Source organism: Tasmannia lanceolata, unplaced genomic scaffold, assembly GCF_043159265.1.
Source record: "Tasmannia lanceolata isolate RefF3 unplaced genomic scaffold, GAP_Taslan_0.1 ptg000006l, whole genome shotgun sequence".
Classification (NCBI taxonomy): domain Eukaryota; kingdom Viridiplantae; phylum Streptophyta; class Magnoliopsida; order Canellales; family Winteraceae; genus Tasmannia; species Tasmannia lanceolata.
In genome coordinates, this window is record NW_027518683.1 from 39,573,838 (window position 1) to 39,597,740 (window position 23,903).

General features: G+C 40.9%; 1 protein-coding gene across 1 annotated transcript; it reads left to right on the forward strand.

The window, feature by feature from the left end:
- The first annotated feature begins 1,341 nt into the window (after positions 1-1,341).
- Positions 1,342-21,713, forward strand: LOC143878594 (uncharacterized). The gene is made up of 3 exons (XM_077380867.1): positions 1,342-1,520; positions 20,036-20,151; positions 20,822-21,713. Exons 1-3 carry the CDS (start codon positions 1,404-1,406, stop codon positions 21,297-21,299), a joined length of 711 nt encoding a protein of 236 aa, XP_077236982.1. The 5' UTR covers positions 1,342-1,403; the 3' UTR covers positions 21,300-21,713.
- Positions 21,714-23,903: the final 2,190 nt, after the last annotated feature.

Genomic DNA, 23,903 nt, shown 5'->3' on the forward strand with positions numbered 1-23,903 from the left:
TCTTACGTCAACGGAAATGGGATCAAATATCAAGGGCGATCGGGCAACCGGGAAGAGTGGGAACTATGCTGGAAGCTGTAACTAGTGAGGCCCACCATTGACTTAGGGGTGAAACTCAAGTCGGGTGGGATCGGGTTGAGGCCAACCCTAACCTGACCCGAGACAGCATTGCCTCAACCCTAACCCGACCCAACCTGGGCCTTAGGTTGAGGATGGTTAACTCTAACCCAACTAATGGTGCTCGAAATCTGACTACTAGTACGGTGGAGCATGTGATCCCTCGCTCACAGAAAAAGTGTCAGTGAGCCCGGAGTTGTGGCTCCAGGCGGCCCTTCGACACTCAAGTCAGAAATGGGCAACACAGACAAAAAGACGATGAGAAGGGGTGAGGGCCAGAACAATTTACCAGCAAGATGAGAGAAAAGATTGTATCATTTTCTTGTGTGTAGATGCCCTTTTATAGGGGAGGAAGCCTACGATGTCGACGACACTGGTCGTGCCCTTAATTTTGACCACGTGGGGCGGAGTGGGCGGCGGTTACAATCGTGGGGGTGTGATTCCCTGAATTCCCAGGTGGAGATGGGGGATGGCAGTCTTAGTGGGAACCTTTGAACTTTTTCTCTGACGTGCGAGGCACGTTTATCGTAATGGTCTCCTAGATTTCTTGCTTGGTGGTGGAATTTCCGCAATCGTGTCTTATTTTCTTAAGAGTCACTACCGATGTTGGGGAGAGTAGCTTTGGTGAGAAGTGTGACTCGGATTTGGTGAGAGAGTTGGGTTGGTATCGACGGTTCCTTTACTAGTATCTGGGAGTGTTTTGTATTTGGAGTTGATCCTATGGTCGGCACCGGATATACAGATTGTGTAAAACCCAACACCAACCCGCCTCTAAATCTCTCAACCTTAACTCAACCCATCTAACTGAAATCGGGTCTGGTTGAGTCAGGTTGGGTTCGTTTTCACCTTGGGCCTAATAGAAAAAATAAAAGAAAAAAGAATAACCCAAAGAAAATCAAGATAAAATTAGAGGACGGAGGTCGGGTTGAGAGGTCGGCTTGCCAAGACCTCAACCATAGGTCCATAACCCAACCCGAAACTATATTGTGTTAAACCCAACGCAACCAAACCCAACCCAACCCAACCCAACCCAACCCAACCCGAGGAAATGCCAATCCAACCCAAGCCAAAATCGGTTGAAACCCATCGGGTTCGGGTTGAGCCCGACCCATGTTGCACCCCTGTCCATTGCTATGGCGAGTCCATTTTACTTGACTGTGGGAAAGATGGAACCACTATAATAATAACCCGCGGCATACCAAACTGTCAATTCCAATTAAGTACCGGGTTCATGCTTGTCTGCTCTAGAGAGTAGGGACTACGCCAAAGCAACGAAAAAATACAAAATGGAGGAGAGCGGGAGCACGAAGGAGATCACCGAGGAGGAGGTGATCGGAAAGCTCAAAGACGATGGAGATTTCGACAACCTCCGTCTCAAGATCATTCGCAAGCTCAAAGACAATGTCAGTCCCTTCTCTCTCTCTCTCTCTGTCTCTCTCTCTCTCTCATATCAAACTGAACTCTTCTTTCTAGGGTTCGTTTCAATAAATAAATATATGGATGAATAGACAGACATCCATTAGATAGGCAAGCTAGGTAGATACTCCAATGCATTTGAGTATCTACCTAGCTTCGTGCTGTATCGATGCACCCACGTTGCAATTGACTTCTGTAGGTTCCATTTGGATGTGCAGCCAAATTGTAGTTTGAAGCATTTTGGAGTATGAACTGAGACCTATAAAAAGGCCCAAATTGCAAGTGTAAACTTCAAAATTCACCCATTTGTTGAGAATTCTTTGGAGGAGATTTGGGTCCTTTGGAAGAGATTAGGAGCCCTAGGCCCTTTTTTTGTTTTTATGTTTTGGGATTATGAGAATCGATTATGTGTTCCAAAACTGATGATTGTACTCACTACTCAATTATTTTGTAGTTTTGGGACGCACTATTAGTTTTCATAATCCAAAGCGAAGATGGCCTTAGTTAATTGGAGTTTTTATTTGGGTAAATCACGAGTACCTGTTTTGGCTTCGAGTAACTCATTTTTGGCTTCGACTGACTTTTTTTTTTCTTTTCTTCCTGCTTCAAATAACCTATTTTGGATTCGAGTAAACTGTTTTTCTCTTTGATTAAGCACTTTTTACTTCAACTAACCTATTATTGGCTTCGACTAACTTTTTTTTGTGAGTAACTCAATTTTGGCTTCGAGTAACTCATTTTTGGCTTTCACAACCTATTTTGGCTTTGAATAACTTTTTTTTGGCTTCGAGTAACCTATTTGGATTCGAGTAAACTATTTTTGGCTTCGACTAAGCATTTTTTTACTTCGACTCACATATTTTTGGCTTCAATTAAGCTTTTTTTTTCTTCGAATAACCTATTTTTGGCTTCGACTAAGCAATCTTGGGTTTGACAAACCTATTTTTGGCTTCGACTAAGCATTTGATTTTTGGCTTCAACTAAGCTATTTTTAGCTTTGACTAGCCTACTTTGGCCTTGACTAAGCAATTTTGGCTTCGACTAAGCTAGTTTAGGCTTTGAATAAGCATCTTTGGCTTCAAATAAACATCTTTGTCTGAATCCAACACAGAGTCGAGGTGTCGGATTCGGCAAACCCCAAATAGTAGGATTCAGATTCGGTAATTTTTAAATAAAATAAAATATTAAAAATTTAAAATTAAAATTTTAAATATATATATATATATATATATATATATATGTATGTATGTATGTATGTATGTATGTATGTATATGTATTTATGAAAAAATTGAGGATGAAGGGTTGAGGCGTTAGAGTTATTATTAAAAGAGAGACGAAGAAGAAGGAAGGAAGTGGGATCGATGTTCAGGGGTCGAGGCGCTAGGGTTTTTTTAAAAGAGTATGGGTTGGGCTTTCATATAAAAAAAAGTTAAGAAGGAAACATGTTTAAAGGGAAAATATACAGGATTCACATTTTAAAAGAGACAATGGTGAACCGGATTCGCCCGAAAAAACAGGATTCGTGCAAGACACGGCTACGCCAAGAATCCGGGTGTGTCCCACGTGAATCCATGTCCGATTCGCGTGTGGAGACGTGTCGATACGGATTCGGCATAGGGGGCAAAGAATTCATGCAACACAGAATTTTGGCTACGACTATGCAATTTTGGCTTCGACTAACCTATTTTGGCTTCGAGTAACCTATTTTGGCTTCGAATAAGCAATTTTGGCTTCGAATAAGTAGTTTTTGGCTTCGACTAAGCATTTTTTACTCCGACCAACAGCTTTAGCCAAAGATAAAATAGAATAGTCAAAGCCAAAATTGCTTAGTCAAAGGGATAATAGATTATTCTAAGCAAAAAAATACTTAATCAAAGCCAAAAATAGGTTAGTCAAAGCCAAAGTGCTCAGTCAAAGCCAAAAGTGCTCAGTCGAAGCCAAAAATGCTTAGTTGAAGCCAAAATAGGTACTCGAAGCTAAAAATGAGTTACTCGAAGCAAAAAATGAGTTACTCGAAGCCAAAAAAAAGTTTAATCGAAGCCAAAAATATGTTAGTCGAAGTCAAAAATGAGTTACTCAAAGCCAAAATAGATTACTTGAAGCTAAAAAAAGTTAGTCGAAGCTAAAAAAATGCTTAGTCGGAGCCAAAATAGGTTAGCCCAAGCCAAAAATGCTTAGTCGAAGCAAAAAATATGTTAGTCGAAGTAATAAATCCTTAGGCAAATCCAAAAATAGGTCAGTCGAAGTAAAAAAGGTTACTCGAAGCAAAAAAAGTTAGTCGAAGCCAAAAATATGTTAGTTGAAGTAAAAAATGCTTAGTCGAAGCCAAAAATATTTTATTCGAATCCAAAATAAGTTGCTCAAAGCCAAAAAAGTTGAAGCAAAAAATGATTAGCCGAAGCGAAAAATAGGTTAGTCGAAGCTAAAAATGAGTTACTTGAAGCTAAAAATGAGTTATTCAAAGCTAAAAAAAAATTACTCGAAGCCAAAATAGGTACTAGAAGTCAAAACTGGAAGTAAAAAATGAGTTACTCGAAGCTAAGGGCATTTTCATCCTTGAATTCTATTTTTCTGCAAAAATAACACTTATACGGGTTTTTAAAACAACTAGCATTTTCAGGTAAATTTTTGAACTCTTTAGCACGTTACAGTGATTTAACCCTTTTATTTTGATCACATGACCTTGTCACGCTCTTTCAGTTGCACATATTGTATTTTTGTTGCCTTATTTCATAAAATCCTATTTATTTATAGAAAAAGCGATGTTGCTGTACAATTCATGGTCCATTGCTTGCTTATTTCAATAGCACAAGAAGATATCTATAAATAGTTGACATGTGTTTGTTATGTGCTATGTGTACGTTAGGTTTTCAAACGTTGTATACCTTGTGAATTGCTCCCTGTGATGATTATGTCATCCACATAAACTATCAACAAAATACACCCAGCTGAAGAGTGATAACTGAAGACTGAGTGATCCACTGCGCATTGTTTCATGCCAAAGCGCATGACTGCCTCACTGAATCTCCTAAACCACGCACGCGGAGATTGTTTGAGGCCATAGAGTGACTTGCGTAGGCGACACACGTAGGAGGAAGTCTCCCCCTGAGCAACAAACCCTGGTGGTTGCTCCATATACACCTCCTTAGTCAGGTCGCCATGGAGGAAGGCATTCTTCACATCCAGCTGATGAAGGGGCCAGCTATGATTAACAGCTAGAGACAGGAGCACACAGACAGAGGGAATTTTCGCAACGGGATTGAAGGTCTCAGTGTAGTCAACACCAAAAGTCTGAGTGTATCCTTTCGCGACTAACCGTGCTTTTAAGCGCTCGACAGTACGATCAGGGAGGTATTTGATGGAGAAAACCCACCGACAACCAACAGGACGGGCACCAGGGGGTAGAGAAACCAGATCCCATGTATCATTACTATGAAGAGCGCCCATTTCTAGGTTCATAGCATCATGCCAGCCAGGATGGTCAAGAGCCTCAGCCACTGACTGTGGTAAAGACATAGAAGACAAGGATGAAACAAAGCTCTGGAAGGTACTGGTGAGCTTATCATAAGAAACAAAATTCGAAATAGGATGGGCAGTGGAACGGGATCTCGTACGAGATGCAATAGGAGAATCAGAAACAACAGAGGAAGGCGGAAGAGAAGATACCTGAGAGTGGGAGAGAGGGATCATCGGCTCAGAAGATGATTGTGCGAGAGGAGGTAGAAGAGACCTATCTATAACTTGGCGCCGCTGATACTGCTGTGTAATTTTAGGTGGAGCTGGCTTCTCCAACGTGGCAGAAGAAGTAGAAGCTGCAAAAGCTGGCCGCACGGAAATAGGAGATGACGGAAGAGAAGCAGGTAGATCTGGTAAGGGAAGCAAGACCTCGGACTCGAGAGAAGGGGTGAAAGATGCCGCGTCATGTTGGAAGAATGCCTCAGACTCAAAGAACGTAACATCGGCTAAGACAAACCAGCGACGCAGACGAGGGCTATAGCAACGATAGCCTTTCTGCGTACGGGAATACCCCAGAAAGACACAACGCTCAGACCGGGGATCGAGTTTGTCACGGCCAGGTCCAAGGTGATGAACAAAACAAACGCATCCAAATACACGAGGTGTCAGAGGAAACTGTTCCTTACTAGGAGATAAAATCACGAAAGAAGAGGCACCCTCTAAGACAGAGGAAGGAAGGCGATTTGCTAAGAAACACGCCGTGAGAAGGGCATCACTCCAGTATGCCTTAGGAACACTCATCTGAAAAAGAAGAGTGCGACCTACTTCAAGCAAACAACGAAGTTTCCTCTCAGCAACACCATTCTGTTGAGAGGTGTACGCACATGAAGACTGATGTAAAATCCCATGTTGGGAGAGATAGGATTGAAAGCCATTAGTATCAGAAAAATATTCTATAGCATTGTCAGTACGAAGACATTTAATATTGCAATTATATTGATTCTTAATTTCAGAATGAAATGTGCGAAAGGCAAAGAACACGTCGGATCGACTCTTCAGTAAATATAACCAGGTCATGCGTGAGAAGTCATCAATAAACACAATAAAATACCGAAAGCCAGTAGTAGACGCGACCCTAGAGGGTCCCCATACATCAGAATGGACTAATTCAATTGGACTAGACACTCGACTAATCATCCGGGACGGAAACGACACACGACGGTGTTTCCCGAGTTCACAGGACTCGCACTGAAAACTAGAAAAAGGTCCGGGAACCAGAGAAGTCTGCTGCAGCCGCTGAAGTGAAGGATGCCCCAGGCGACAATGCCACTGAAATGTATCCACAGAGCTATGTAAGACAGTAGGCGGCCGGCAATCAAGACGATAGAGTCCATCTACCTTACGACCCGTTCTAATCGTCTTCCCAGTCGAGAGATCCTGGAATAAACAGTAAGATGGGAAAAATGAGACAGAACAGTGAAGAGATTTAGTAATTTGGCTAACTGAAAGTAAACTAAATGGTGATTTTGGTACACATAAAACAGAAGATAAGGTAAGAGCAGGATGAGGGGAGATATGACCAACACCAGTGATAGGTGTAGTAGACCCATCAGCAAGGGTGATAGACTGAGAGGGAGACGAGAAAGAGCCAAAAGAATGAAGCTGAGAAGAGTTACCAGTCAGGTGATTGGATGCGCCAGAGTCAATGATCCATGACCCTGAGCTAGATAGAAGGGTAGTGGGTGAACTACCTGGCTGGGCGAAACCTGCAGAGGGAAGACGAGAACTGAGCCGCAGGCGCTGGAACTCCTCATAATCGGCACGGGATAATGTATAGGTGGAATCAGCTGGTGGAGGAACAAAAGCAGAGGGAGCGCAATCTGAAGCCGAAGCAGTAGTAGCACCCATGTGAGCCGAGCGTGCCTGACGAAGCTCGGGATGCAGGGTATAGCAATGGTCAATATAATATCCCTCGCGCTGACAGTGAGTGCAAAAAGAACGGCCACGTCCACCACCAGAACGACCACCACCACGGCCGGCACGACCACGGCCACGACCACGACCAGAGGAGGCTCCACCACGAGGCGGGCGAGTACTGCCATCATAGGTCGCGAGAGCAGAACCATCAATAGAAACAGATATCATTGGATCACCAGGGAGCACTGCTGGACGCGGGAGTAAACCTCAGTAAGGGAAGGAATAGCACCAGAACCGATAATCTGCTAACGAAGATGCATGTACTCTGGACCCAAACTCTCAAGGTACTGCACAACACGGATCTGATCCCTCTGACGGGCAGCCTCTGTGAGATCCGTGGTAAGCGGCATGTAAACATCAAGCTGCTGACAGAGGCCAACGAATTGGCTGTAATGAGTGGCAAGAGGAAGATCATCACGGCGGAAACACACCCACTCAGAATAGGTAGAGCAGATCCGACTAATGTTTGCCACGCCAGAGTAAAGAAGAGTAACCTGATCCCAGATCCGTTTCGCAGTAGGCAGAAGCATCAGGGGCCCAAAGACGTGAGGGGCCATACTCTGCGACAGAAGGGTACAAACAAGAGCATCCTCCTGTTCCCATCGATCAAAGGTGGGATCCGTCGTAGGAAGAGGATCACGACGAATGACGTGGGCTTTCCCACGGGCAATAAGATACTTCTCGACGGCTGCTTTCCAAGTAACGTAGTTTGCCCCATCCAACTTAACAGTGGAATGATCCATCCACAGAGAGAGATGATGACGAAGAAGACGCCAAAGAGGGTGTCGGACGAACACCAGGAGCCACTCCTGTGGAAGGATTGTCAAGCACCTCCTCCATAACAACAAGCAAGAAAGAAACAGATAATCCAAACCAAGACGAATAACAGGAGATAACAAAATAGGTGGGCAAACTAGGATACGCCAAGAAAGCTAGACGCGGCTCCAAGAATGACGGGCATCGACAAAGCTTGACAAGAGGGAAGCCATAAGGCACAGAGGGGAGCCGCAAAGACAAACTAGAATCAAAGTAGGGTAAGAGTAAGAGATGAAAATCTAACACATAATAACAAGGAGAAAAGAGTGGTAGGGTTTACCAAGGGATGAAAGGAAGAGGAGGAAAAATGATGGGGGTTGAAAAACTTGGGGTGTGAGGCTTACCAGCAAACCTAGGAATTGGGGGCTGTGCGAGGCGAAACACAGCCTGGAAACTTATTTCAAGGAAAGTGATTTTGGGGGGGGGGGGGGGGGGGGGTCAGAAAATATTTTCCTGGAAAATTTTGGGGGGTGCAAGTCCTCGTTCTTGGAAAATAATTTTCACCCTGTGTGGAAAATGTTTTGGGGGTTGCTGCACGGGGGTACAGGACCAGGAACTATGCGCGGGGGAGGAGAAACGTGGCTCGGAGGGAACGACTCCTTCTCAGGAGGGAAAAAAAACAGCGTGCCGGTGTGCCTCGGATGAAACTTGGCCCAGAGTTGGGTTTCGCAGCGAGGGGGGTGGGGGGTGGCGGAGAAGATGAAGGCCGATAGAGAACCCTAGGGATCAGAAAACCCTAAGGCTCTGATACCATGTTAGGCGAAAGTTTAGACAGAGAAAATAAAATGAGTTAGGGTTATCTCCCCCTGACTCATATCTTTATACTAAAACATAAAGGGATGTACAAAGTCCTAAATGCCCTTAGGCAAGTTACATATTCCAACAAGAGTTATGGTACTCGGATACCTCAAAAAAATTGAAGTAAATAACTCATGTATTTGAATGAGTATGCTATAAGAAATACATCCAGGCTACACACAAACTTATATTCAAATTAATATGATATAAACAATACATCCAGATGACAGTCAGATATATACTTCTTTTTTCTTTTCTTTTTTGAAAATACCTTTTCGTCACCCCTCTTCCTTTCTCAAGGTTTCAGCTGAAGACCTTCCAGCTTTTAAATTGTAGACCCAACAATAGTTTAGAATTTCGGGTGGTCGTACTAGCTGAATAGAAAGTCAAATTTGTGATATTTTTTTAAAAAAGTATACATATTTGACATTATTGTTGCTGGGGAAATATTGAAATACATTGTATTTACTGCCAATTCTTAATGCAACTCATACCCGGTCTTTGTCATACTCAATAACCACATCAAATTACCAATACGTGGGTGATCTAGCCGCTTTCCAACTTCTGTGCGAGGTTAGATACTATTATAAAACCTAACAAAAAAATCTGGTTCAGCTGGCAAAAAAAATAATTTTGCGAAAGTTTTTGCAATGATTTTTCTCTCCCTATTATCTCCTTTTTTGTGTAATTTTTAAGTTCGCAAGAAGTACTTGCAATCTCCCAAATCCTTCTTATAGATTTAAGAACACAACAAAGTTATTAAATAACGAATGGATGCTCCTTCTGTCCTTCAAAATACCCTTCTTGCTTTATTTTACGAGGAGAGAGTATGTATTTTCAGTTGGATTAGAGTCTATTTCCGAATTTCAGCCCAGAAACTTATCATATTCAGTTAATTTGTGTTTAAATTTGTTGCTTAGAATTTGAATATTTTATTTTCTTCTCACTTTAGATAATATGTGTGGTCGATGGCTGTTAGTGTCATTAGGGCTTGTTTATAAGGGGGTTAATAATTGTAAAGGTGGGATTATTGACAAGTTAATTAGAATCGTGACAGAGTTTATCCTCAACATTGGCCACATACAGAGCAGATGAACACCTTTTTTTATATCCTTCTATATTCGTTGATGTTTTGTTCTCCAATCTCTTAGATCAGATTATTCAACCTCTGATCCTTGCATTTGAGGTGTAAGACCTCTGATCCTTGCATTTGAGGCACCTTACACCACTTGTAATGAGTGTGGGGGTCTATTTCATAACTTTGATTCCAACCACTTGCTGAGAGTGGTAAATATCTCATACCCTTTTATTTCCAAAACAAACAACAATGGTCTCCCCCTATTTTTGCGGAGTTTTGTTACTGGAAGTAACTGGATAAGAGTGTGGTGACCTTTCTTAATTCTTCGTTTCCAAAAAAGATGGCGCAGAGGCTTTGTTGGGTTTCTTGCTGATAAGTTTGGTAGGGGTTCTGTTTGAAATTTTTGCTAAAGTGTTAGGCGTTGGCTTAGGCTTGTTCTCGGAAAGATTGTGTCCTAAATTAGTGTGCTTTTATTCATGGTATGTGGGCCCTGATTTAGGATGATATGGGAGGTATTTTAAATCGAAAATTCTAGGATCTGAATCCAGGGTAATCAAATGGTCGTAGGTAATGTTTTGGGAAAAATGGGTTGAGTTTTGTAGGATTTGAAATATGGCTCAATGTGGACTGGTTGTGGTTAGTTACTAATAACTCTTAGAAGCTTGGAAACACCTAGGAATTGTCGAATAAATCTAACAGCCTAGATCTAATCAAAATTTCAAGAACATTACCGAGAGGTTGCATTAACAATAAGAAAGACATAGAAACTTCAGGGTTTGGACTGTTATATCTACCTTAGAATTCTAAGGTGCCAAAGAATCAGTTTGGCTTCATGCCCGGACGATCAACTATGGAAGCTATCTTCTTGATTATGAGGTTAATGGAGAGATTTAGAGAAAATAAAAAGGACCTTAATATGCTTTTCATTGATTTGGAGAAAGCATATCATAGGGTTCTCAGGAATGTTATGTGGTCAGTCCTTGAAAGGAAAAAAGTGCCTACTAAATATGTTGATATGATTAAGGATATGTACGATGGAGCAGTGACTAGTGTCAGAACTACAAACGGCACGTCTAGTGAGTTTCACCAAGGATTGGCTCTAAGCCCTTATCTTTTTACGCTGGTTATAGATGAACTTATTGAGGGTATCCAGGATGAGGTGCCGTGGTGTATGTTATTTGCAGATGACAATATTAATTGACGAAACTAAAGTAGGAGTTAATGCTAAGTTAGAGTTATGGAAAACCACTTTGGAATCCAAAGGTTTTAGACTAAGCAGGACTAAGACAAAGTACATGGATACCAATATAAAAAAAAGACAGTATATGGAGTGTAACTTTAGTAATGTAAGAAGGTACGGCGACGATGTAGTAAATATGACTGGACAGGAGGTACCTAAGCGGGATATCTTTCTCTATCTTGGTTCAATCCTAACTAAGGAAGGAGAGATTGAAGAGGATGTTAACCACAAAATAAGAGCAGGTTGATTGAAGTGGAAGCATGCTTCAGGAGTTCTGTGTGACCATAAAATACCTACCAAGTTGAAGGGAAAGTTTTATAAGACAGTTATGAGGCCAACCATGTTGTATGACTCAGAATGTTGGGCCATCAAGAAGCAGCATGTGCATAAGATGAGTGTAGCGGAGATGTGGATGCTTAGATAGATGTACGGCCACATAAGGTTAAATAAAATTAAAAATGAAGACATCTGTTAAAAGGTGGGGGTGGCACCAATTGAGGATAAGATGAAAGAACACCGCTTAAGATGGTTTGAGCCTATCCAACATAGGCCTTTAGATGCTCCAGTGAGAAGAAGTGACTCGTGCCAGGTTGATGGAGTAAAAAGAGGTAGGGGCAGACCGAAAACAACTTGGGTTGAAACAGTGAGGAAAGACTTGATGGTTAGGAACATGACCTTCGATAGGAGAGAATGGAAGAACATGATTATGTAGATGAACCCAACTAGTGTCAGGATTAGACTTAGTCAATTTGAGCCGGGTAGATCCTTTCACCTTCTTCATGTAAATTTTCTAAAGGATTCATTAGCCGGCCCCAACTAGTTTTGGACAAAGGCTTTGAGTTGAGTTGAGTTGGGTGCTTCCAAGTAATGCTTTGAAAATAGAAATCGAATCATAAGTCGCAATTGGCGTCGAATCGTATCGAACCTTAAATTGTAAGATTCCTTCACACACACACACAAATATATATATATATATATATATATATATATATATATATATATGTATGTAGAGAGAGAGAGAGAGAGAGAGAGAGAGAGGAAATGATTTGTGAGCAGCTGCTCAGATAAGCTTATCTGGGCAGAGCTCACAAACAATGGGGGCCACATTGTTTGGATGATCTAAAGCATTCCTTTGATAGGCCCTCATATAGATAGGGTGTGCCCAAAAAATCAGCTCCATGGGATCATCCTAACCCTTCAAACTGTGGAGGCAAAATATGGACAAATTTGTGAAGGTTTATACACGTCCATTTTTAACTTCACAAATTGTAGGGTTGCGATGATCCTATGGAGCTGATTTTTTGGGCACACCCTACCTATATGAGGGCCTATCAAATGAATGCTTTGGATCATCCAAACAATGTGCCCCCCCCCCCCCCCCCCACAATTGTTTGTAAGGTCTGCTCAGATAAGCTTATCTGAGCAGCTACTCACAAACCATTCCCCCCCCCCCACCCCACACACACACACACACACACACACACACACACACAGAGCCGCTTGAACCTACTGGGGTTGCTATTAGATAAAAATCCTCCATGTTGGCATTCGATATCCAAAATCCTTCTATTAACTAAGAATCCCGATTTAGTTGGTTGCACTCCTTTTTTTGTTTGTTTCCCTCCTTAATGAATTACTTTTTAACGCTATTAATTGCGTTTTCTTCGTTTCAATGCTTTTCTTGGTGCGACCAGTGATATTTTGATGCTTTTCCTTCCTTAATTTACCAAAAAATAACCTTATAACAACCATCAAAATTACACACCCATTTGATGCTTCTTTCCTTAATTTACCAAAACTACCCTTATAACAACCATCAAAATTACACCCATCACCAATTCAGGATCTTTAAAATATCAGTGGGTTACCTGCTATTTTAGTCAACTACAAAAAACACATCTCTCTCTCACCTTAAAAAACAGCGGTGCCCACTTTTTTTGGGTGATCCAAACCGTTCATTTGTCGGGCCTGATGTAGATAGGGTGGGCCGAGAAAGAAAACCTTCTCCATAGGATGTTCCTAACCCTTTGATTTGAGGAAGTTTAAAATGGACGGCACAATATAAAAATTTCAACAGATCGGAGGACTAGGATTATCCAATCAAGAAGACTTTCTGGGCCCACCCTATCTACATCAGGGTCCAACAAATGAAAGGTTTGGATCACCCAAAAATGTGGGCTCCACTGTTTTTTTGTTTTTTTGTGGGGGTGTTGCGGCATGTGCATGCCCGAGCAGGCACCATATAATTTCTTATCACAAAATCAGAAATCAACTTCACTGTCAATCCAGACCATTGCTTCATTGTTTTCCCACTGCCCATTTGACAGCCACAATTTTGATGGTTGTCTTAGTTCCCTTGGGAGCGAAATTTTACCCATGGAATTCCTTGGATTCATATCTTTTACCTGCATATTTTGTTTCTTTTCCTCCATCTTCTAGATTTCTTTCTTCTCCTCCGTCATCCTCTAGATTCTTCAATCTATTCCTCTCATTCGTATTCTTCGCTCGCACTGTAGTTTTCAGTTTTCGTTCTTAGTATCTTTAATTGGTTTTGCGTGCACTAAAACAATGCCAGGCTAGCGCCATTAAAGATAAAAAGTAGTGGAAATGAAAAAAATGCGATTAGTAGCGTTAAATATGGTAACTCATTAAAGAGAGAAACCAAACAAAGAGAAAAAGTAATGCGACCGACTAATTAGGGAATCTCTTCTCACCGTAGTTAATAGATGGATTTTGGATATCAATGAATGCAGACATGGAGGATTTTTATCCAATAGCAACCCCAGTAGGTTCAAGCGGCTCTTTAACCGCTTGACCCTAGCATTCCTCTCTCTCTCTCTCTCTCTATATATATATATATATATGGTCGACCGATTCCGTCGACCAAAAACATCGTGGGGCCCACAGTTTTTGGATGATCTAAACCATTCATTTGATTGTTGGTTGTCTAAGTGTAACCTTTTGGCCACAAGGCATACTTTGAGAGGTTTAACGGTCCCATCAGGATGGTAATTAATAGTAAAGACCCATTTGCACCCAACAGGCTGTACTCCACGGGGAAGAGGAACAAGTTGACACGTTTTATTATAATGGAGAGCCACCATCTCTGCCTCCATGACAGCCCGCCAACCAGGATGAGCAAGAGCCTCTGAAACTGTCTTAGACGCAGAAAGAGTAGACACACTAGAGACAAATGAGTGAAACGATAGTGAAAGATGGTCATATGAACAAATTGTAAAATAAGATGCGCAGTAGTGCTAGAGTGTGAGCGAGTGTGAGAAGCGATAGGAGAATCAAATATAGTAGGAGAAGTACCTAATGGAGAATCATCCTATTGAGGAAGAAGATATGTGGGCGGAGATGATGGCCTAGCACTGGGAAGAACACCATGACGTGATCCACGTGTGTAGACGTTCGGCTCAGTGGTAGTAAGCCCTACTGTAGTCTATGTAGGAGTCGTCATTGGAGTAGTTTCCCGAGCAGTCTCCTGAGGACTAAACAGTAGCGGAAGTAGAAGATTGGGCATCTCAACTAGAGCTGTAGGATGATCAAAAGAATAGGGAGTATCCTCAAAGAAAGTGACATCTGCAAAAACGAAGGTTTTCCGCAGTCGAGGACTATAACACATGTATCTTTTTTTGAGTACAAGAGTAACCCAAAAAGATACATTTCTCAGCTCGAGGATCCAGTTTGTCAAGTCCAGAGCTAATTTGTGAACAAAACAGGTGCACAGCCAAAAGCACTAGGGATCAAGGGAAAGGGATCACCTAATGGATATAGTGTAGAAAACGATGAGGAATACACGAAGATCCGTGAGGAATACACGGAGGAATTCCACCTTTTGACGGCTCGCAACAGTCTTGTAGAGGATGATGAGATGGCCACTACTCAATATAATCTGCGGGCTGAGGTATCAGATTCAGAGTTCCATCTCCTTTCAGACGATGGTTGCGAAGCAACATTTTCCACACCACGTGCACTTCAGGAGGAAAGCTTTGCAACATCATAGTTGTTAGTGGAAGTACGGAGAATCTTGTCTCCCAGTTGATGATCGATCGATTGAAATTGAAGACGGAAAAGCTTCTTCGACCATACAACATTGCATGGTTTAATGGAGGAGTTGAAGTTCCTGTCACATCCAGAAGTTTTGAGAACTTTTCCATTGGAAATGTTTACAAAGACGCAATTTGGTGCGATGTAGCTCCTTTAGAGGTGTGTCATATCTTGCTAGGGCGTCCCTGGCAGTATGACCGAAAGACCACGCATGAAGGGGAGCGAAATACGTACTCCTTCATGAAAGACGGCACTCGTATCATGCTAAGTCCTGTGAAGGACCCTCTGAAGCCGTCTAGGGATGTACCAACGGCAAGTGTTCCAATCAAAGAGGGTGCTTTACCCAAAAGTAAGTCATTGGCACTATTCCTCACTCATTCTTCTCCGTTCGAGTGCGCTCATAAGGAAGCAAATTCAGTCATAGGTTCCTCTATCATCGAGACTGTTAGGAGTTATGAGTTCATCGTTATCCTTGTTGATAGGTTTCATGTCAGTAGTGTTTTCCATCCCCATACAAATGGACCAACAGAAATGGTTAGTTGCAGCGTATGGGATTTACCTAAATTTTTAACTAGCAAGTTACACCATCAATGGAACATGTTTCTACCTCAAGCAGGACTCGTATATCACAGTTCCTTTGGTAGTACCATTGGTAGATCCCCATTACCCTTTGAAGCCATCCTTGGATTTGCCATTCCCCACTTACTGGGCCATACCACATACCTTGCACCGAGTGTAGCAGTGCTGAAGTCGAGGATCTTGTTCATGTGGATCACATGAAAGAGGTATACTAAGAGTTGTTGGAGCGGTTTCGTGCAAGGTTTTAAATTTCGACCGAAATTCGAAATTTCGGGTTTCGGTCGATAACGAAACCGAAATCAATCATACCCGAAACTGTATTTTATTTTTGCCGAAATTTTGAAATTTCGTTTATCTCGAAATTTTGTTCGAAATTTAAGGGATTTCACCCAAAAATCTGGATTTTTTTATAATTTCTTAATAATATCCCGAAATTTCTGTCGAAATAAATTTTGAGAAAAAATAGGCGCTGAATAGATTTCGTCATAATTCAGCCGAAATTTTAGTTTCGGTGAGGACCAAAATGCATTCCGAAACCGAAATTTGAAACCTTGGTTTCATGCGAGCAGCGAGACAGGTGAAACAGCCGCAGATCAGCGTCACAGAGAGCAGGCTTTCAGTATGGGCTGTTGGACGATAGCATATTTACGGCGAGAGCGATTACTAGGCGGAGTAGACCCACCAGAGCATGAGCCAGGCGACACGCGTACATTACCATTTTGGGCGACTACTTCTTTAGAGGATCAGATCGAGGACACTGTAGACATATGGACGACGGATACACACCACGGATCACATCGATGATACCTTGTTCGATGGTGGGGCCGTTTCTAGCTGATCGCAAGTTCTGTTGAGTTCTTCCCACTCGGGGAGAACTGGTGTGACCCGACTGTTGGATCACCATTTTATTATGTTCGCACTTATTTGTTTTAGTTTCTTTGGACTTTTTTGACATTATTGGATTAGCCTAGAAGTGGGAGATGTCCACATCAGCTAGGGCCCACCATTGCACACCACTTTATCCTTATTTAATTTTTTTAGCTGATTTTTCCTATTATCCCCTTGTGAGTTTACCTGTGTTTCTTTGTTTTAAGGCGAGGCAGTCTTTTCACTTAGATATAAGAGCTAGCAAAGAGGGTCCACCAAAAGCATATAAATAAGAGCTATGGGGAGAAAAACCCTAGTTTTGAAACATTGTGAAAGAAAAGAAAAAGAGGAGCCGACAGCCTCCCTTCTCCAACCCGCCCTAGTGCGTCACTATCTCTCTCCTTCCTCCCTTCTACAAGTTGAGTTCTCCCTCTTTCCTCCCCTTGTTCTTCTCGCTCTTTCTCCATCTGTCTCTCACTTCCCTCCTATCTTTCTCTTTTCTCGCCCCTTCTCTCATATCTCTCCCCCGCGGGCCTCTCTATTCTCACTCTCTTTCTCGCACCCTCTCTCTTCTACCTCTCTCGTTTCTCTTTTCTCACCCCTAACTCCCTCTCTCCCTCTCACTCTCTCTCGCACCCTTTCTCTTTGTCACTCCAAGTCTCTCTCTTCTCTCCCTCTTGCACTCTCTCTTTCTCTAACCTCTTGATCTCTCTATTTCTATTTCACACACTTTCTTGACTCTTATCTCGTTATCTTCTTCTCTTCTTGATTTCCTTCTCTTATTTTCTTTCTTCAACCATATTTTTAAATTTATTTGTGGGAGCACTGCTTTCCGGAGTTTTCGAACGCTAAACGGGCTTCTACCCCATTCTCTTGGCCGCTTTGCTAGCAAGATTTAAAGTGAACGGACCGCTGTGTTTATCGGTGAGATTTTTCCATATTTTCAGCCCTTTTCTTGGCCTTTTTGCTACTTTGAAACTCTTAGGAACCTTACTAGTAGATTACCCTAGCCTTTTTAAGCCTTTTACCACCTTTTAGTAATCTTTGGGGCCCTAGATCTTTATTTTATCCCGTGGACAGCAATAAATCAGTGAATAAAGATGATTATTTGAGCCTCACATCTCCATATTTTTATGTTATTTAGGTTGTTAAATGCATTCATGCTTAGTATAGAACATTTCTCATTAATGGTTTCCCTTTCCAGTTAGTTTTATGATTCTTTATGTTGTTCTTAAATCACTTATTACTTGTTCATTTATTTTGGGGTGTGGATATGACTATGCGAATTGTGAAAAGTTGGTTCCATTGAGCTCCTAAAAGTTCCTGTAGAAGTCGCGAGCCTCCGGGTTTGCACCAAAGGCACCGTGTAGTTAATTTTATAAGTTTCAGAGCATAAAATCTAACAGGTGCATTGTATTCATTTTGTAAAGTCTCTACCCATATAGATGTAAGCTAGATAATTGACCAAGATGACAATGTGCTATGGGATATATCAATGCTGATTGGCAGTTGGTCATAAAACCTTAAATTAAATCTTGCCTTTTCATTTTACTAGTAAAAATGCACGTGCGATGCACGTGCTATCCATTTAAATTATCCATTTGAAATTGTATAGACCACATCATAAGTTGATCTAAACCGTCCATGTGATGGAACACAACATCAATAGGTTGTGCCCGTAAAATCATTTCCATAGGCTGATCCTAGCCCTCCAATCTATAGAGGTTTCCATGATTGTTGTTCCTCTTAAGGTGACCAAAATTCGTCAATATTTTTACAGGTGTCCTGCATTCGTAATATCAACATTTCTATAATTTGACCCACACATAGTGAATAAGGAAAAGTAGTTTTTTCGTCATCATTAGGGGTGCAACTTGGGTGTCAACCCGACCCTATTCGGGTTGGGTTGGGTCGGGCTGACCCGATTTGATATGGTACCAATTGTTGACCACCTCAACTCAAGCCGGGTTGTTTTGGATTTTGAGAACCAATAGTGAGTCACCAATAATAAGTTTTTAACTCACAATCGGTTCTCAAAATCCAAACCAAACAGGGACTAACAATTAACAAAGGGAAATATTATCTGCACTACTATATTTTGATGATCACACTCCTCACTTTATTCAATTACGGTATGGCCCGCACCATAGGATTATCCAAACCGTCCATTGTGGACTGTGGAGACTATTTCAATGTTGAAAAAGAAAAACACAAATATTCAGAACTTCTTCAGATGGAACCCAAATTCTGGTTTCGGGTTGAGTCGGGTTGCCCAACAGCCCAACTCGACCTAACCCGATTTCCAATTGGGGTTGATTTTTCCCAACCCAACCCGATTTGCGAAAAAGCTTAACCCGACCCAACCCAAATTGGGTTCGGGTTGAACCCGACCTGCGTGGGAACATCCAAGTAACAACGACAGCATGAAATTATATATAGTGCTAATGTCCTCACTACCATATTTTATAATGGCACTACTCACCGTATTTTGATGATCGCACTCCTCACTCTATTAAAATGTACGGTATGGCCCGTACCCTGTGTCGGTACTTTTTGTATGTAGATTACGATTTTACCCTGAAATAATTTCTCATAGAGATAGATGCTAGATATCAGCAAAGGGGTTAATGGTAAAAGAGTAATGCTAACGTGTAAATCCCAGATAAAAAGAAAGGAAATTTCTTTTGGATGGGCCACTTCCTACAAAGGTTGTGCCCCAAAAATAATTTCCATAGGTTGATCCGAACCCTCCGATCTATAGAGGGTTATAGGTTTATCTAAACCGTCCATGTGATGGAACACTACATCAATCGGTTGTGCCCGTAAAACCATTTCCGTAGGTTGATCCTAGCCCTCCAATCGATAGGGATTTCCATAATTGTTGTTCCTCTTCAGGTGCCCGGAATCCATCAATATTTTGCAAGTGTCCTGCATGAGTAATATAAAGTAGTTCTTTCGTCATTGTCATATTTCTTTACCTCTTCTTGGTAGTTTTTTGTCGTAATTGTCATAGACAGGTGCCCTGTGTCGGTACTTTTCGTATGTAGATTACGATTTTATCCTCAAATAATTTCTCATAGAGACAGATGTTAGATATCAACAAAAGGGTTAATGGTAAAAGAGTAATGCTGACGTGTTGATCAAAAGGTGGGACACAAGCGGAAATAACGGTAAATGACACAAATGCCCTTACATGTGGGATACAATTGGAATTATGACAGTGGGACACAAGCGGAAATAATGGCAAAGGTTGGAACAACTTAACCCATCATTTTGCCTTTATATATAGTAGTTAGATTAGATTATACTTTTTGGTTGTTAGAGATGCCAAGAAACAACAATTTATGCAGACACTGGGTTGCTGTTCCTCAACACCCACCATAGTCTCAACTCTCAATTAAGGCCGATAACCCACCCATATATAAATTGCTGACACATCGGAAATAACAGGTTAGAAATTTCTTAATGCCCATGCAGTGATGTTGGCATAGTTGTCAGGGTCTTATTATTGCAGATGGCTTGGTCATGAAAATTCTTTTTTTGTTATTATTTCATTGCTTGGTTCGGCAGGTCTTATTATTGGAGTATCTTGTATTAAGTTCAAGACTGATTGTTGCTGAGCTATTATCTACTGCAGGAAGATTTGCGTAACAGCATCATTTCGGCGGTGAAACACTCAGAAGTACTAAATCGTCAAGGAGCTGAGAACTTGAAACCAAGACAACTTTCTGATGCCATTCATGAAGAGATTGGGTAGGTTGAAGCATAGTCACAAGTATGTCTGATATTTTCGAAAATATTGAGATATTTTGCATTTTTTGTATAAAACGGCAAATTTTGAGATTTTCTCAAGATTCTGAAAAATTATTAATATATCTTCGTATTTTATTTTCTTACCGCCAAAAATATCACAAAAATATCCTGATAAATTCATGATATTATTTGATGTCCTATTCTTAAAGTTTATATTTTTATATATTTTAAATGTTTTTTTCAGTTTTTCCCGGTATGAACCAAAAACTAACAAAAAAATTAAAATATCCGAGATGCACCCTTTCCGAGACAAATATTTGTGGCTGGGTTGAAGTTGTGCCACAAATGGGTATTTTTCACTAGTTTTGATTTGTATGTATTGTTTTAAGTTTTCTTTGGATGATTTATATGGATTGTTTAGGGTCTCTTTGGAGGCCCATGATATTGTGATAATATTGCACAACAAAATATAATTGCAATACCATGGACATTGAAACTCACCCTCAGCTATAACAGGCGAACTTTCGAGTTGATAATATTTCAGAAGTGTGATTTCTTGGTTTTTCTGTCTTCGAGTGTCGCAAGAGAAATCATATATTGAGAGCATTGTGTTTTTATTCATGCTAGTACACTCGAATTTAAAGTATTGCTTATATCCATTTGTCTGCAGGAGTAAAGTGATGAGTCAGATTTCTGATGCGGTATGGGATATAATCAGATCTGGCGATGGCATGAAAAATGAGATCACAGAAACAGTAGAGTCTGTGTACAATAAGTTTCTGAACCCAAAAGGGAAGGAAGTGCAGGATGATTTACCCCTCCCCACCAACCAGCCACTCTCTGAAATGGGAGCCAATGTTTCCCTCACAGTCTCTCCTTGTGACAGAAATCCAACTTGTGTTATCGAACCTAATGAACCATCTGGGTTTTCTCTTTCCAATTGTCCACAAGCCGATGGCAGTCGGGAAGAAGACAAGGTCTCATCCCATGACCAGTCCCATGAAGAACAGAAGGAACCCTGTGACCCTCCAGATGTCGGTCATCTGAGTGATGGTGAGCCGCCCGGCTTTGCCGTTGCGCTTGTGCATAATGAACAGAAAGATGATGGTAGTGATGAGGACCCAGATGTGCCTCCTGGTTTTGGATGACGAGTATCCAACCTGCCATTTTGTATGCTTAGATTTGGTTCGGCAACCGGTGCTGCGCCATTACTACAGAAACATGTTGGGTGAGAGATTTGAAACTCAATTGATGCGCCTTCATCGAAACATCTTGAAAGGTGCTTCACAATCATCTTGTTCTTAATTTTACATTTTGGTAACTATGCTCCAATTCCATTGATTCACAAGATGCCACAATGATTTGTAGTCACTATATGCATCTGTATGACTATGGCTTTGAACCCATCAGTGTCCATGCTTAAGAAGCTTCATATCCATCATTAGAATGCAAAAACACTGGCATGTTTGTTGATGGTATCTTTACTCAGGTGTTGTTTGGATTGCAAGAAAAACATATTTTGTGGAGAATTTTTTCTTAGGAAATTATTTTCGTTTGCACAATTATTTAGAGGGGTATCATTATAAATCGAAGGTCCCTGTAAATAAAACTAGCATTGCTGTGGTTCAGCTTATGTTTTTTCTATGTCATCAAACAATGAAAAAGCAGGAAATTCTGGAAAAATTTCTTTTCCGGAAAATTACTGCAATCCAAACCGGGAAAAAGCAAGAAAATCTAGAAATTTTTTCTTTTCCAAGCTTTTTCAGAAAATTCCTACAATCCAAAAAGGGCATAAATGTTTTTCCCTGCTTGATTTTAGGATAAGTTTTTCTGGACAAAACTAATTCTCGAATAATCACTTATTCAGCATTTGTCGAGCAATTATTTAGGACAGAAGTTGTCCCACGTTAACGTTTTAATCTTGAAAATTAGAGTAACTTAAAACCCACGTAAGAGGAAGGATTTCATTAACCCAGGTTAATGTTGGACTTGGGTAAATATCTTATCCTCCCATTTCTATCCATTTCTATCCAGAATCGGATCCAAAAAACATCCTTCACGCGGACACTCTACTTTTATCCTCTCTCTCTCTCTCTCTCTCTCTCTCTCTGCACTTGTAGAATTTGGTAGAGCTGGTTTGACAGAGATGGAGCTGTAGTTTTTGGGTTGTGATGTAGAGCGGATTTTCAGCCGAGGGATCATTGGGCATTTACCCAGTAGGACATCTTGTTTCTTTATTTCAATGTAACAAAACATGTAAAAACCCTTTACAAGAGGTATGAATGTGTGTGATGTAGTTGAGTAGTGATGTAGGGAGTGTGTGTGTGGTAGTGCATGTGTAAGGCAATGAAGTAGAATGTGCCAGTGTGGTGAGGGAGGCTGTATGTATGGGTCACCAAAGGCTTGTGTGTGTGGAAGGTGATTCTAGCAAAGAGACCAAAGAAGAGTTGCAATGGGTTTGTTGCATGTGGGCTGTCCATGTGACTACCCATGTGGGTTGTTGTAACCATGGTTTTAAATTTCGACCGAAATTTCGGATTTCGGTGGAGACCGACACTGAAACCACACCAAACCGAAATGGTCATTTATTAATTTCGGCCAAAATTTCGGTTTTTCTGAAATTTGACACAAAAATCTGTTTTTTTAAATATTAATTTAATATTCCACCGAAATTTAATAATGAATAAAATATTGTTTTTTTTTTTTGGTACCAGATTTCGACCGAAATTTCGAAAATTCAAGGTCTGAAACCGAAATTTTAAACCTTGGTTGTAACTATGGTTTTAAATTTCGGCCGAATTCCGAAATTTTGGCCGACCGAAACCGAAATTTGGCGAAATCCAGAATTTCAGACTTTCTCAAATTTCGGAATTTCAGTCCAAAATTTCGGTCCAAATTTTCGAGAAAATGTAATTTAAAAAAAAAGAAAAAAGAAATGTTATTTCGAAATGAATTAAATAATCTTTTTAATTTTTACTTCGCCGAAATTTCGGATTTCGGTGGGGTGCGAAATCGGTACCGAAACCGAAATTTCAAACCATGGTTGTAATTGCCACATCGGATTAAGACAGCTGGTTATCGGCTGGTATTCTCGCCATCTCAGCAAGAATTAGTTAGAAGAAGTTTGAACCTTAACTTCCAAGAAAGCTAGAATCTTCCATTGGTGGTTATAAATAGAGGAGAGACCTCTCTTGCAGGGGAGTGTTTGGTGATGTGAAAACCTAGTCTTGAACGTGTGGCTCTTGGAGAGAAGTTTAATTTTCCATGGTTGTGATGAGAAGCATCCTCCATGCTAGGTCCTTTCTAATCCTTTCATTTTATCCTTTGATTGTATTCAATCCCTTTTATTTTCAATAAAAAGATCAATTCCAAAGCTTTGTCTCTGTTTTGAGTTTGAATTCTTTGTTCTTAAGCTCTATTTCTTAGTTTCCAACAATGTTTTTCTTTTGTTTCTGCTGTTGAATTCTTTGCAAATGCCATGGAAAGGTCCAATTCAAGTTAGACCTAAGTTGGTGAAATCATATGTTGAGTTTGTGCCAAGGTCCATTCTCATCTTACATCAAGTTCACTAAATAATGAAGTTTCTGCCATGTCCAATAGTCGCTTGCTTTGCCATTAAATTTGATGAACCTAAACATCTCCTAAGACGTGTTGTTCATGTAATATCTACTAGAACTCAGCTGTTTTTGCAAGAATCTGTTTGGAATTAACAAAATAATGACCATAGGTTTCCAGATTGGTTGCTAGAACAG